The sequence below is a fragment of the Panthera leo genome, chromosome B2 (assembly GCF_018350215.1).
Source record: "Panthera leo isolate Ple1 chromosome B2, P.leo_Ple1_pat1.1, whole genome shotgun sequence".
Lineage (NCBI taxonomy): Eukaryota > Metazoa > Chordata > Mammalia > Carnivora > Felidae > Panthera > Panthera leo.
Genome location: NC_056683.1, coordinates 110,476,973 through 110,493,239, shown reverse-complemented (window position 1 = coordinate 110,493,239; position 16,267 = coordinate 110,476,973). Strand labels below are relative to the sequence as shown.

General features: G+C 32.3%; 1 protein-coding gene across 1 annotated transcript in view; it reads left to right on the top strand.

Annotated features, from left to right (window-relative positions):
* The window catches only part of TRDN (triadin), a 394,142-nt gene that overhangs the window by 274,629 nt on the left and 103,246 nt on the right, over positions 1 to 16,267 (top strand). Inside the window, exon 22 of the mRNA XM_042939743.1 lies at positions 3,779 to 3,826. Coding sequence (XP_042795677.1) covers positions 3,779 to 3,826 — 48 coding nt within the window. The remainder of the gene's footprint in view (positions 1 to 3,778; positions 3,827 to 16,267) is intronic.

Below are 16,267 nucleotides of genomic sequence, written 5' to 3'. Positions count from 1 at the left end.
TTGAAAATAATAGTTTATCATGCTAAGGCTGTAGGTCTACATCCCTGAAGTAATGTATAAATGTCATGTGGGGGACTTTTCAAACTATAAATACTTTCCCACCACTCCTCACTTTTTTACCAGGATTCTAATATATCCCATCTCCAAGTAAGCTTCATTGCTTATGTACAAGCCCTTACTGCTAATGGGAACACATCAGAGCCTTAAGAGTGATTAAGGTCAAGAAAGGAGAGATTAAATTGTACTGGAGAAGTGGATCCCTGAAGGAAATTGAAGGGGAGAATAATGAAGTAAAAGCCTGCAGCTACAGGAAAGTAACTTCTCCATCTCATAGTTTAGCTAGGACTATTCCTAATTCAGGCATTACTTTCTAAGAGTGTTAGTTGCTTTGTTTCCTTTATATTAGTTGGGATCTCTGAAGAAGTGCAATATAAATCTACTTTTCACCCTAAAGTAAATCCTTCCAAATGTAGAGCAAAGAGAATTTCTCTCAGGACCAAAGGAGATTTCAGGTACCCTGTAGCACAGAAAAAGAAATTGATTAAGGTCTTCTTTTGATTCCAGGAAGTTAGAAAATCCACTTACTTAGATGAGCTATTTATTTCTAAAGTTTACTCTCCATAGGATTAGGCTTGATGAATTTTACATCAGAAGTAGAAGTGAAAGGATCATCATTTCATGCAAAATGTGTTATTTTCTGTACAGATAATCAATATTTTCAGTGACCTTTTCTGAGTAACAAAAAACTGCTATAAAGGGGACTATCCTCCTTTATTGAATATGAATGTAGAACCCATCATTGGAAAGAAAACTTGTTCTTTTTGTGTAAATCACAAATTGTTTACTTAGAGATATTTACTTTTCAAAGGATTAAAATAAAATAAGCTGAAAACTACATATTTGCTATACAATATTTATAATGAGTCTTCTGAACAAAATAATTATGAATAAGACTATATACCCATGGGCTTTATTATAATTACAAATTATCAGTGTTTCATTTCCACTAATGTACCACACATTTTACTAGCTCCTTTATGTAAATAAAGTAAATTCTGACTCTAGTTTGGAATTCAAGGCCTTCTATAATTGGCCCTATCTTCTATTTTTAGATTATTCCATATCTACTTGGGGGAAACCTCTGCTTCAGATTAATTTGTTCACTTTCCTCTATGCATACCTAAGGATTTTTTGCTCCTCTGTCTTTCTTCACATCTTATTGGCTACACCTAAAATCAGTCCTATTCCTAGAAAACCACTAATACCAAAGCTTACCGATTTTCCCTCTCAATGCAAAACATTTCGTATTAAGACATATTGTTTGTCAATTAGCACATTTAATTGCTAAGCAAAAATATATTAATCACTTGTTATATTAGGAAATGCTAGATACTGTAATAAATGCAAGCAATACATTTCTAAATATCCCATGTATCAAAGAAAAAAAATGACAGTAAATTTTGGATATATGTTGATCTAATGTATGACAAAAGCATTACATTGAAACTTGGGATGCAGTTAAACAGTGTTAGGGTAAAACTTACACACTTTAACGATATTCATTAGAAAAGTAAAAAATCTGAAAATCGAATATCCAGAAAGCCAATAATTTTTTAATACAGAAAATTAAACCCAAAGAAATCTGAAGGAAAAGAAATTAAAAAATGTAATAATAAAGGCTAATGAAGTAGTAAATTAAGTTGTACAATAGGGAAAGCAAAGCAGTCAAAGTTAGAGTCTCCATAAAACCTAACAAAGCTGATAGACTGTTATGAAAACTTATTTAGGAAAAAAAGAGAAAGCACCAAACATCAATATCAGAAAATTAAAAATAGGCATCATTACAGATCCTACAGAAAATTAAAAATAAGAACGTTTTCCAATAAATGGACTCATATTTTGAATCCATAATCCATATTTGAATCCATAATTCAAATCCATAAATACGGATTCATATGTTGAATCCATAATTAATAATTCTTCCCCAAAGAAATTTCTAGTCAGATAGCTTCACTGGTGAATTCTTTCAAGAATTTAAGGAAAAATTAACACTAATCTTACACTAAAACTTCCAGGAATCTAAAAAGAGAAAACATTCACTTATTTTATGGAGCTAGAATAACCTTGGTGCTAAAACTTAACAAGAAATAAAAAAGAAACATGCATGCTACCTTCTTTGTGAACATAGAAGGATAGGCCTAAACAAAATATTAGCAGATCAAGTCTGAAAATATGCATGAAGGATAAAATGTCTTAAGGTTGGTTTTGTTTTGGGAATACAATCTTTAAAAAAAAATGAATGTGATTAACCAGGTTAATAGAATAAAGGGAAATTACATTCATCATAGTAAATGCATTTGATATAATTCGTCCCTAGAGTAGAAAGAAACTTCCTTAATCTGATAAGATACCTACAAACCATTGGCAAATATCATACTCAATGGAGAAAAATGGAAATATTTCCAACTGAGAATTAGAACAACACAAGGATGTCTGTTATTACCACTTCTATTACATATTGTATAGATATTTTAGCCAGTGAAATAAGGTGAGAAAACAAAATAATATGTACAAGAATAGAAAAGTAATGAATAAAACTCATTACTTACTAATGAAATTATTATCTACTTGAAACAATCAAAAAGGTCTACAACTAAACTATTATGACTAATGAGTAAATTTAGCAAGTTTCTGTAAAAAAAAGTTATGTTACCCACCCCCCCCTCTGGTTCATAACATTTTTGTTGAAAAGATCATGGCCAGTTACACTGTAGACATTTTTGATTGCTTTGATTATTTCTTCAGAATATTATTCAATATATATTTTTATATACTGTATTTGATTAAACTGAAAGCTAAATCTTTGGCTTAACTGGATTCCAGTTGACTAGTTGGATGCTTTGGCAAGAACACTTCAGAGTACATGACACTGCATATCATTAAGAAGTCAGAATGTCCGGATGTCCCATTATGAATGAATGGTTCTAAGTTTCATCAGTGGTTGTGTTGGTGACAACCACATTGCTTCATTTCAAAGTTGCATTTTTCTCCATGCAGCTCTGTGGGGCGATACTTGGGTGTGATGGCAATATTCAGTCCCCTCACTCATCTTCATCAAACAGCTGCTAGTATCCTCTGAAGATCCTTACTTGAATCAATTATTTCAGTGGGGTATACTGATTTTGAGTGAATAATTTCTAGTGTTTTGATGTATAAATAGGTAGACAGTGAGTAGACCACTGAAAGCAATAAATCTTAAAGAAAGCATAGTTCAGGATAAACAGCATCTTATTTCTCTTTTGGTTACCTGCCATTTTGGATGACTTTATTTAACATTTAAATGAATCTCAAGCATGACTACACTGTCCTTTCAGTTGATTAAGTTAAGCTTGAATTTAAAACAGCATCTAGTTGACATTTTCAAGACTCTGAATGACTCCAGCAATAACCTGGATTGTAAATCGATTAATCATAGTCCTGTCAAGTAGAATTCCTTGTAGAGCTTGTTTATCAAAGTAGAGTATAAAAGGAGAAAGTAGAAAGGGGTATGGAAAAACTAGTCGGAAGCCAAGAAATTATTTCTTTTTTCTCTAATTCTTTAACATTCAATTTGAAATCGGTTTCAATTGGTTTATAGAGAAATGAGAAAAGATGAAAAACTCTAAAATAGCTTGTTTAGAAGAAAGAGCTGGCAACGAATGAGTTACAAAATGCATTTTTGAGCAGAAGCAGCATTTCCATCTGGAACTTTTATTTAAACCTTATCTCTGCCTTGCAGCTGTACCTGGAAAGAAGGAAGAGAAAACAACCAAGACAGTGGAGCAAGGTAAAAAAAAATGAAGGAGGTTGACATTATCTTCTTTAGAAAGACAACAACATGAGGAGGAAAGCACTGGATTCAGACAGGAGGAAGACAATAACCGTTCTATCTATTGCTCTCTATCACTGTCCTTGCATGCTTTTCTGTTTCAGGGAGGATGTGAGGCAGCAATCTGGGTTTTTGTTCTTTTGTATAACTAAACTTTGAGTATAAGTTCAGAGCAGGAAAACTCCAGACTTCTTAATTATATCAGGGAAAATGCTGAAGATGATTGGGAACAAGGAAATGATCTGGGGTAACTGGTAGACATTTTTCTGTTTGCTTTGTGCTTTTACCACCACCTTACTGATCATAGTTTAAAGAATAAAGATGGCACAATTCAACTGATGCAAAAACAACATCTAATGCTTAAAAAATAATATGTAACACTTAAAGGGGAAAAAACACCAAAAGTAAATTATTTGAGCTTATATTGTGACTTCAGCAAGTGATTCTCCCAAGAGGTCTGAAATTTTAATATTAAAAATCATAATGTTATAAGTAATGCATTTTATTTTTATTTATGCAGCTATATAGCACATATATCACTCCAAAATTTGCTTGATAGAAATGCAAGAGTAGAGTGAAAATATTTAAAGTGATGTTGGGCCTTCTGTTAGAGCTTAGCGTGCTAATAATTTTATTTATGATTCCCCCACTGTTTTTTCATCTATCATATTTACTAGTTATTGTAATAAAACAGAACTAGTAATACTTTTGTCAAGAGTGAAATCAACATAATTTTTCCTCTGAAATTTGCGAGTAATTAAGTTCCTATTATCAAAAATTTAGCATTTTTGATATGAACAGATCAAGAAAATCCTTTAATTTCTCACATTTCAGAGAAGTTAAAGTTACGAATTCAACTAAGTTAAATGATTGGTCAAATATTTATTTCCTTGGGCTTTTCAAAACAAAATCAGATTACAATTATATTGAAAAGTTTTCAAATCAATTTTGGCTTCTGGGGACTTCCTGAAATTTTAGAATTCAACAGAATGTTTCTATCAACTTCATTTGATGTGGATATTTCCATCTCTGACAAAGAAAGCAGAGGAATGGTACGACATCCAGTTTTAACTCGTTCACTTAGGCAAGGAAGGCCCTGAGCCTAAATTTCTTCTGGGGGAAAGAAAAAAGAACAAAAACGGAATGACTTCTATCTGACCTGCCTATTCAACAAGATGTAGAGCTCAAACAAGAAAACATGGGAAAAGATATGGAAAATGATAAATTCCTAGATAATTGCACAGTCCTTACATGAGCATATTTCCTTATCAAATCAACTTTACGACAGGTGAGATAAACTATCAAACCGTGTCAATTTAACTGTTTCATAGTTTTTTTTCTTCTAGTATAAAGGTGTTCATTGCTCATCTTTGGCATTTGTAGCTTTGCTTTTAGAGCCAAAGCATATTAAGAGAAGACTGACAACAGTGTAAAATGCCCAACACTAGTACTTGTACCTAAAAAATAAGTGATTTAAACACAGATTGTCTATTTTTCTTACCTGCATGTTGGTGTCAATTTCATTAATTCTATAATGTTTCCTCAGGTAGGTAGGAGACTAGAATTGGTTCTTAGAAATGTGAACTTACTTCTTCAGAAAATTTTATAATTCATTTTTTTATGAAAGATACCTTTTATCATATAAAATCTTAGGCTTTTAGCTTGTATAAAAAATGAGGTTCTTTCAATGGCTCTTTTTATATTGACTTAGTAAATCATTTCAATTTAAATATCGTAAAGCAATAGCTTCATATAGTTCAACTATAAATACCATAAGAAATAGAATATTTGGGTAAATTGCGTATTTTTGAGATGATATGTCTATGACTAATCATTGATATGAAAAATATATTTTGTGATTTAAAAAATCAAAAGTTTATGTAAAATTAAGTCAATGATATTCTACAGATTTCATCAGAGTATTCTAAAATTTATTCATAAGATGAGGCTTTAAATCTATTTTGTACTTCTGCAGTTTTTAGTTATCTGTAGAAGTATAAATAATCTAAAACTAGTATATAAGGCATTGAAGTATGATTAAATAGTTTTTAAAGTCATTTTTATTCATTTAAGCTTGTACTTGTAAACTTGCACTTGGGAAAAATATTATTTACAAACTCTTACTAGATTTAAAATACACTTGGTGATCTATATAAAATTGTGTATATTGAACCTCTGTACTTGGTCTGAATTATAATTGTACTCAGGACACATTGATTAAGCTAAACTTCACATTATGGGAAATTCATAGAGTGAAAGGTGGCATGAATTTTATTTTAACATAATGTAGTAAACTAGACATCATATCACGTAAGAAGTAGAAATTTAGTTAATCTAACTTCTGCAAAAGTCCAAAAATGTAACTCTATTTTATCTCTAACTCATGATGAACCATGTGTTTTTTTAGTTATTCTTTTTGTGAAGATCTTAAAATGGCTGGACTGGAATTTTGAGTATAAGGAAACACTTTATAAATAATTTCTCTACTTTAAAGGTGTACCTTTAAAGATGTACACACACACACACACACACACACACACACACAACCACCACCATTAATTATTCCTCCTTGTTTAGAAATCAGTTACCTAGAAGTATCAAGAGATACAAATGTTTAATACAATAAATGTTGCTATCCTTGTAGTGAGAGCTAAGGAATGCCAAAGATAAAACCTTACAACATTTGCTAGGTGCTGTGTGATACCATATGAGAATTCATCTTTAGATATTCTATATTACATCTAGAGAAAGTACATCATGTTTCATTAAGCTTAACTTATTCATTTGTTGATATTTAACTTCTTATAATTAGTGAACATTTTGCTCCTTGGTATTCATTTTCTAAATTGAATTTTCTAAATTGACCTGCTTCCTATATCCCATTTACATTTCTCTTTTCAATCTTGCTTTCATTCAGAAGAAAATTTTTAGTAATATTTGTTTGTTACTAGACAGATAAGCAAAACAGTCACTCTAAGGAAGCATCCACTGGCTTGCTACTTCCTGGGGCAGGGAAGGACATCAGTCAAGACAATTAATTTAAAAAATACAATTAACTTTGAAGATCTGAACTCTAGATTGGAGTCACAGCATCTCTCTATTTTTAATTGTCTTCCTTCAAAGTGACTTAAATCCAACAGTGAGAAGGCAAAGGAAATAGTAATAAATTCAATCACTTGCAAATCATTTTTCCTTTTCTTTCATTCATTCACACATATGCATGAATTCACTTAAAGTCTTCTTTAAGAGTCCGTTCTAGAAGTCTATAACAGTGCTGGAATACAGTATGTGTTCAATGATATCTGTGGGTTGAATGAAAACCGAGGGATTTTTGAAGAAAGGACTATTAGGTGATCCAGATTTGAATGAACATGGCCTCTAAATATTGTGCAATTAAAAGAATATTTTAGTTCATCAAAATATGATTTCAATTAGTGAAGTTTGTCATATTTCAGAAACCAGGACATAAGTGATTAAATTCTTCAGTTTTAAAGTGGAACTAGTAGAGAAAAAATAATAATTAAATATGTGTTATTCATTAACGACATCATGTTGTTATGATCTTTGCTGATGGTGTTGTTACATAAACAAAATTGCCTGCAGTGAACAGTTATCATATGGATTAACATATTGAAAAATTAAATTGTAGTAATTGCAACTATTGTGAATTTCTTTAAAAACTTACAATGAAAGAGAAAGTTAAACAGTTGCCCAATTAATACAATAAATGATTCTAAATATAGAAACATTAGGCCTATCATTTCCTTTCTTATTTTTACAACTATGGAGCTGAATTAGATGATCTCTTACTGCTTCCAAGTGTAAAATTTTCTATTCAACAAAGTTTTTAAGTGGTGTTTCCTTACAACAGAATATAGAGTCTATTTCTTCTTTAAGGGAAGGCTAGTCTAGAAGGACTTACAGTTCTAAGACTTAGAGATTCAAATGCTAAGGGAAACCACACTATAAACTTGAATACCTATAGATACTTCAGTATCCTAAAAATAAACTGAAAGTTTCACTACAGACATATTAAGTACAGTTTTCCATTCTCTTAACAATTAAAAATCACTTCAAAATCATTAAATAGAAACATGACAGGAAAATATTCACAAAAAAAGATTAAATAGAATTTACATGCCTATTTACCACAAGAATAAATCTTAACACAATTAGTAATCATTTTATTCAGGATAAAACTGGAACATGTGGTTCATAAATGTATCCAATGCAGTTCCTTTCCTATAATAAAAAAATTCTGCCTTGCCTTAAATTAAGAAATGTTTCTGAATTCACAAACATGCTAATTTACGTTCACCTGTAGAATTTCTGTCTTTCTTTGCCTTTGATTCTATTTTGTAAACAATGGTGCCCTACATAATTGTATTAGTGTTTTAAGTTGTCATAACAGCAGGTGGAACCCAAATGCTAATACATGCTTTGTGTTTTTGTCATTGTCTTCACTCATCTTTTCAGATTCTTCTGTTCTTTGTACATGCACTGGTCTACCTAGAATATGTGATGTGTACTTGTAGATTTATCCCATATTTTCAAGTGAATGTTAACAATAAGAGTAATGATTTCCTGACAGAAAATTATTTATTTAAATAAGTAATGTTTATATTTTGTGGTGTGTTAACATTATTTTTAAAAGATTAGTATTATGTTTAAGATCAATGGAGTAAAATTGAAAGTTTAGTTAATACAAGTTGTATTTAACTATTTGCTTAATGTGTGATTATAAAATACCCCATTTGCACATGTGGACTAAGTCATGCTGTTGACCCTCAATAAATGTTAAATGATAACAATACTATTGATTCCTGTGAATTCCAAACTTTTTGACAACAGTTTGTGCTTTGATTGTTTAATATTTATTGAGCGCCCACAACAGACTAGGCGCTGGGGAATGGGTGTGAGGAACATGAGGTGGGCTACAGAGAGATGGTTTACATGTGGAGCTTATACAGCATGTGAAAATGAGTATACTCTGCATATTTGTGTATTTTATATATTTTTGAGAGAATCTTTAGCAATTCTCCACTGTCCCTCTTGCTCACATAGCACATATCACTTTTTTTTTTACATTTATTTATTTTTCAGAGAGAGAGAGAGCATGCCTAGGGGAGGGGCAGAGAGAGGGAGAAAGAGAATCCCAAGCAGGCTCTGTGCTGTCAGCACAGAGCTCTACGTAGGGCTTGACCCCACCGACTGTGAGGTCATGACTGGAGCCAAAACCAAGAATCGGATGCTTAACTGACTGAGCCACCCAGGCACCCCCACATTTCACTTCTTACTCTTATTTTATTTAATACTTTTAGAATGTTCTTACAATTATTTTATCTTATGTATAGGAAATTCCTTTTAATAAGCAGACAAATCTAAATCTTACTCATCATAGCAGAACAACATCTATTCAGAAGAAATTTGTATTGTTACATTGATCTCCTGCAGGGTGCCACATTCTGCCATGAAACATTTGGTTCATGTGATTCACACATGTATTAGTAGGAATGCCATTCAGTGCCAAAGAGAATTCCAGCCCAATAAAGGAAAAATGTGTGTCAATGCTGTTGACAAGATTTGGAGGTGATGCTATGAGACACATTGTGCTGTACCTTTTTCTCTCAAAGTTAAAGCTTCTTTGTTATTAATGATCCATTTTCTCTAAAAAGCTAATGTGTGACTTGATCACTCTTACTTTATGCAGGATATACTAGAGGCAAGTACAGGTCACACAGGGAAATCATGGTAATGCCCAATTTCTGTTTCCATGCAGGTATTCTGCCTTTCCATTATCATGAAAATGAATTATTCATCTGCCTATCTAGCTTCTGTGACCAATTTTTTTTAGAGATTCTGAGCATTTTATGAAGAGGCACACTAACACTTCAAGATTGCCCTAGGAACCTCCCCTTACACTTCATACTGGGGTCACCAATCTTAACACCAAGTAACCTTATTAACTGCAGGTCAGAGATACTGGTATATAGTTGAACTTAATTACTGGAAATTATCAGAACAGACAACATACCCTAAAGCAATGTGTCGTTCCTACTATGCCTGCATTTTACTCTTACCATGATTTATCAAAGTAGTTTCTTTTTTTTTTTTAATTTTTTTTTTTAACGTTTATTTATTTTTGAGACAGAGAGAGACAGAGCATGAACGGGGGAGGGTCAGAGAGAGAGGGAGACACAGAATCCGAAACAGGCTCCAGGAGGCTCTGAGCTGTCAGCACACAGACCGACGTGGGGCTCGAACTCACGGACGGCGAGATCATGACCCGAGCCGAAGTCGGCCGCCCAACTGACTGAGCCACCCAGGCGCCCCTCAAAGTAGTTTCTTAATGGAAATATTACCAATCTTTTAGTTTCTTAAAAGTAACATTTTTACATCAAATGTGTGCTCTTGCTTCACTCATAAGTCTCAAACCTTCTCTTGATTTACCTTCAAACGAAGCTTCATGTAAAAATAATAGAATGCAATTTTGAACCATTTCTTAAAGCCCAGTCAAATCTGTAAATATGAAGAAAGTTGTCATATGATCTGTGAATTTAATGGTAATGAACTTCAGATGTCTTTTATCAATACTTAATATAATTTTATAATTTTAAAACAGTGAAAATATGCATTCTTATTATCTACGTCTTAATATTAGGTTGATAGTTCCTTAAGTCATCCTTAAATCTGTAATATGCCATTTTTATTCTCCTCATAGTGAAATTCTCTTACAGATCTTATTTTTCCTAATATATAATTTCAATAACCATCACCCAGATTTGGCATGTAAAAATATTTTTTAATTATTTAACATAGATATTTGGAATTTAATATTTTGTTCACCAGTGAGAAAAATCAACTTTGTTTCTTTGATACCCTAGGCTAGATTGTATAAAGGAATGTGGAAATGCATCATAATATTTACCATACAACACATCATGAAAATGCCTCCTTACAAGCTCAAGTATATCAAGCTGCTAATTATGTCTTATTTTTCTATTAATATTTCCTTCCACTCTTGTTATTATCTTGAAGCCATATATGGGTTGGATCTTTTTTTTTTTCCTTAGAAATCTTTAGTAGAAAGTAGATTATAAACTATGTAGCAAAGTTTACTGGTTATAACATGGGTTGTTTCCTGCGACTTTTTGTTCTTTTTACTGACTTTTCCTTCATTTATAAATCAATTTTCTATTAAAGACCTATTTACGAAAAAAAATTGGCATACACTACCTTGAATAAAATTGTGTAAAAACCAATTGTTATGCTATATCCTGTTAAGCTCCATTCTCTAAAAATCAAATTGCAAAAATCATATGAAATAGCCCCACATAAAAATGCATTGTTACTTTCTCCTTGTTGTAAATGAAATTATACATTTTAGGTGAAATAACTTCAAGAATGAACATGAAAATTTTATCAACAGTCTATATAAAATTTACCTGTGCCTTATTGGTTATTACCACCCCAATTTTTCATAGAATGATGATGTAGTATAAACTGATTAAAAAGTAATTCTTTTAAAAAATGAAAATTTAATTCAGATCTTCTTTGGAATTCTAAAATGGCAAAATATGTTAAGAAATTTTTTCATTATTATAGCTTGCAAAGTGTGAGGTTTTTTTACTTGATTCTTATACCAGGAAAAAAAAAAAAAAGATACTAATCAGATTACCTATACAAAACATCTATATTGTCCTTAAAATCTTGATAATAAATAAATAAATAAATAGATAATAAAAGTCATTGTGAATAGTTCTTAACTTGGAGTTAGCACTTGTATTGTGGTCCTTGGGGAAAAAAAACTGAAGAAAGCCAATGGTGGTTAAAAATGTCAGCCTCCTTGAACAGTGCAGCACAGAGGTATCTCAAAATAACATGTATAGCTTAGTCTACCTTTCCTATAATTTATCCAGTGACATTAGGTTAGTTACCTGCCTTATCTAGCCTTTTTTCTAAGCCAAGATTATTTCACTTAGCGATCTCTAGAGGAACTTCCAGTCATAATATTGTCTATTTCTCATCTGTAAAAAATACCTCTTATGCTTGAGATATTTCCTCTTTGCTCCAAATGCTGAAGCATAGACTTATTTTTCTGATTGCAAGTACAATCTGTACAAAAGTATATGCAAGGAAGTCAGATTCAGATTCTAAAATGATAATGTTTAAAAATGTTATATAGGGGCGCCTGGGTGGCTCAGTCGGTAGGGCGTCCGACTTCCGCTCAGGTCATGATCTCACAGTCGGTGAGTTCAAGCCCCCGTTGGGCTCTGTGCTGACAGCCCAGAGCCCAGAGCCTGCCTCGGATTCTGTGTCTCCCTCTCTCTCTGCTCCTCCCCTGCTCATACTTGTCTCTCTCTGTATCAAAAATAAATAAAAACATTAAAAAAATAAAATAAAAATGTTATATAAATCTATTAAAAAGAATTATCTTATTTTAAGTATTTATTCTGTTTACATTTCAAAATATACACCTAAATAATACTTAAAAATCAAAAAATACATCTCTGGAGCAAAGCATGCTATTGGATATTTAATTTATGGACATGAAGATTCTCTAAATGTGATTTAACCAAAGGTATCAGTAACAATGGCACACAAGATGTAGAAATTATGCCTTTGAAACACACACACACAAAAGAAACTATAAAAAATGAAACAGAAGATATTGTCTCTGGAGATAGGAGAATGTGGAGAACATAACTGTGGGTGGTTTCAGTTTTGGACTATTTCCAAACAAAATTGCAATGACTTTCTATGTATTGTTAGTCAGTTCAGTATGTATAATATTCTTTTATGAACAAAACTTGATTAATTACATTGACATGATACCAGAAAGAATGTTTGCATTTAGCATCTTTAAAGGCTCTTCATCATTGGAAGGCTATAAATTTAAATTCATTAGTAGGATACTGTAGATCCCTTCGTCACCAATTCTCAGTGTGACTTTCAAGCTTTTTCTCACTGCTTTTTCCTGACTTTGTATATCCAGAGATCCAGCCACATGAACTTTCACCCTCCATGGTTTGCTTATGTTGGAGATAGCTTTCCAATTCTTTGATGACAAACCCTTTATCCAGTTTCAGAATCCACTGCAAATGGCAGTGCTTCTGTGATATCTTTTCTCATTCCATCAGCTAGAGTTTGTTAATCCATATGCTATGGGCCCAGTGCCCTGTGGATGTGTCTGTATCATCCATATTGATGCATTCTGGCATTAAATGAACTCAGTGCAATCATTTGTGCTTTCCCAGCTCCCAACATAAAAGAGGCACTGAATAAATGTCTACTAAATAGATTGAGTTAATCTTTATAAAATACAAAAAATGTATCCTCCTTTTAAGTGAAGTCCCAAGTGAAGGAATCTAAATAGACAAAGGTCCTTGTTTGGGTAGGGGGATCGCTTTGTCACATTGATAAGCACTGTATGAAGTAGAATTTCTAGTTTGTTGAAATGGCATTAGCTTTTGTTTTACCTCAATTAAATCCCCTTTGGGAGTCTTGAACCTCAATTTTCTTTTCCATGTGTATATATATCTCTAAGTTTAAAGTAATGTTAGATTAGAGATTTCTTAAAAAATATATAGCATGGAAATCTAAAGTATAAGCAAATAAAATAAAACAGCAAATAAAAAAAATTTATACCATGACCAAGCGGGATTTATTCCAGTATGCAAAGCTAGTTCAACATTTCAAAAACCAATTAATATAATTCATCACATCAACAAGCTAAAGAAGAAACACATGATCCTATCAATAGGTACAGAAAATCACTTGACAAAATCTAGCACCCATTCATGATTAAAAAAAAAAAAAAAGCTCTCAGCGAGCTAGAAATACAACAGAACTTAACTTGATAAAGAATATCTACAGAAAACCCACAGCTAACATCAGGGTTAACTATGAGCAGCTAAAGGCTTTCCCACCAAGATGAGAAAAATGGCAAGGATATCACGTCTAACCACATCTATTCAACATTGTACTAAAAATACTAGTTAATTAAATAAGACAAGAAAAGGAATAAAACTCTACCACCTGGGAAGGAGGAAATAAAACTGTCTTTGTTAACATATGATGTGATTATCTGTATAAAAAAATTCCAAGGAATCAAGAAAAGCTTCCTGGAACTAATCAGTAATTATAGCAAGGTTTCAGGATACAAGGTTAATATACAAAAGTAGATTGCTCTTTTATATGCCAGCAATGAAAAATTGGAGTGAACAAAATTAATAATGCAACACCATTTACCTTAGCAACAACAAAGGAAACATTTAGATATAGATCTAATAGGATACTTGTAAGATTTACATGAGGAGAACTACAAAACTCAAATGAAAAAATAAAAGAATGAAATAATTGAGAGTTATTTCATGTTAATGGGTAGGCAAACTCAAAATTGATAAGATGTCAGTTCTTCCCAAACTGATCTATAGACTCAATACAATCATATAAAAATCACAGTGGATATTGACAAACTGATATTTATGGCTATCAACAAACTGATTTTACAGTTTATATAGAGAAAGAAAAGACCCAAAGTAGCTAAGACAATAGAATTAAAAAGTTGGAGAAATGACACTACCACTTCAACTGTAGCTATAATGCTATAATAAACAACACAGAAATATTGCTATTATTGCTGAAATAATAGACAAATAGATCAGTGGAACAGAAGAGAGAGCCCAAGCAATAGACCCACAAAAATACAGTCAACTGATCTTTGACAAAAAAAAGCAAAAGCAGTTCAATGGAGAGAGTATAGCCTTCTCAACAAGTGGTGCTAGAACAATCAGACATCCACAAGCAGAAGAAGAAGGAGAAGGAGAAGGAGAAGGAGAAGGAGAAGGAGAAGGAGAAGGAGAAGGAGAAGGAGAAGGAGATGGAGAAGGGGGAGAAGGAGATGGAGAAGGGGAAGAAGGAGAAGGAGGGGAAGGAGAAGGGGAAGGGGAGGGGAGGGGGGAGGAGAAAAGGAAGCAGAACAAGTAGCTAGACACAGATTCTACAACCTTCTCAAAAAATCATCTCAAAGTGCATCACAGACCTAAATGTAAAACTATGAAACTCCTAGAAGATAACATAAGAAAATCTAGGTGGTTTTGGGTTTTGGCAATGACTTCTTAGGTACAACATTAAAGGCAATATCCATGAATGAAAAATTCATAAGTTGGACTTCATCAAAATTAAAAACTTCTGTTCTTCAGAAGATTCTGTCAAGAAAAAAAGAAAATTTGAAGACAAGACACAGAATGGGAGGAAATATTTGTAAACCACACATCTGATAAAGGACTATTATCTAAAATACACTGAGAACCCTTAAAACTCAACAATAGGAAAATAAACAACTCTTTTTAAAAATTGGCAAACGATCTGAACAGCTACTTTACCAAAGAAGATATACAGATAACAAAAAGCATATGAAAAGATGTTTGATGTCACACATTAGGAAATTAGAAATTAAAACAATGAGATGCCACTACATACTTATTGGAATGGCTGAAATTCAAAACACTAAAAACATCAAATGTTGAGGAGTATGTGAAGCAACAGGAACTCTTATTCATTGTTAGAGGGAATACAGAATAGTACACCCACTTTGGATATCAGTTTGGTGGTTTCTTATAAAACTAAATGTAATCTTACTATATGATCCAGCAATCATGCTTTTTATTGTATGCCCAAATGACTTAAGAACTTATGTTCATGCAGAACATACAAATATTTATACCAGCTTTATTCATAGTTGGTAAAATTTGAAACCAACAGATATATTGTTCCATGGTGTATAGAAAATTAACCTCTGATACATCCATACAATATTTTTTACAGTGCTAAAAATGCATGAGCTATCAAGTCACAGACGTAGAAGAACCTAAATTCTACTTCTAGGTGAAAAAAGCCAATCTTAAAAGTCTTCTTATTGTATAACTCCAACTACATGATATTCTAGAAAAGGTAAAATTACGGAGATAGTAGAAAGTTCATTGGTTGTCAGAGGTTTCAGAAGAGAGAGGGATGAGTCAGTGGAGCATAGTGATTTTTAGGACAGTGAAACTATTCTTTATCATACTATAATGGTAGATTTATGTCACCATAACTTGTCAAAATCAATAGAATGACCAAAACGAATAGTGAATATTAATGTTAATTGTGGACTTTGGTTGATAATGATGTATCATTATTGGTTTATTGAATTATAACAAGTGTATCATGCTAATGAGAGATATTGATAATAGGGGAGGCTGTGTGTGTGAAGGGTGGGGGTATGTCCGAGCCCTGTGTACTTCTCATTCAATTTTGCTGCAAACATTAATCTGCTCTAAAAATCATTGAAGTTCATCAATTTTTAAAAAGCATATAAATCTCAATAAATTAGTCCATTAGATGAATTTCAAAGTA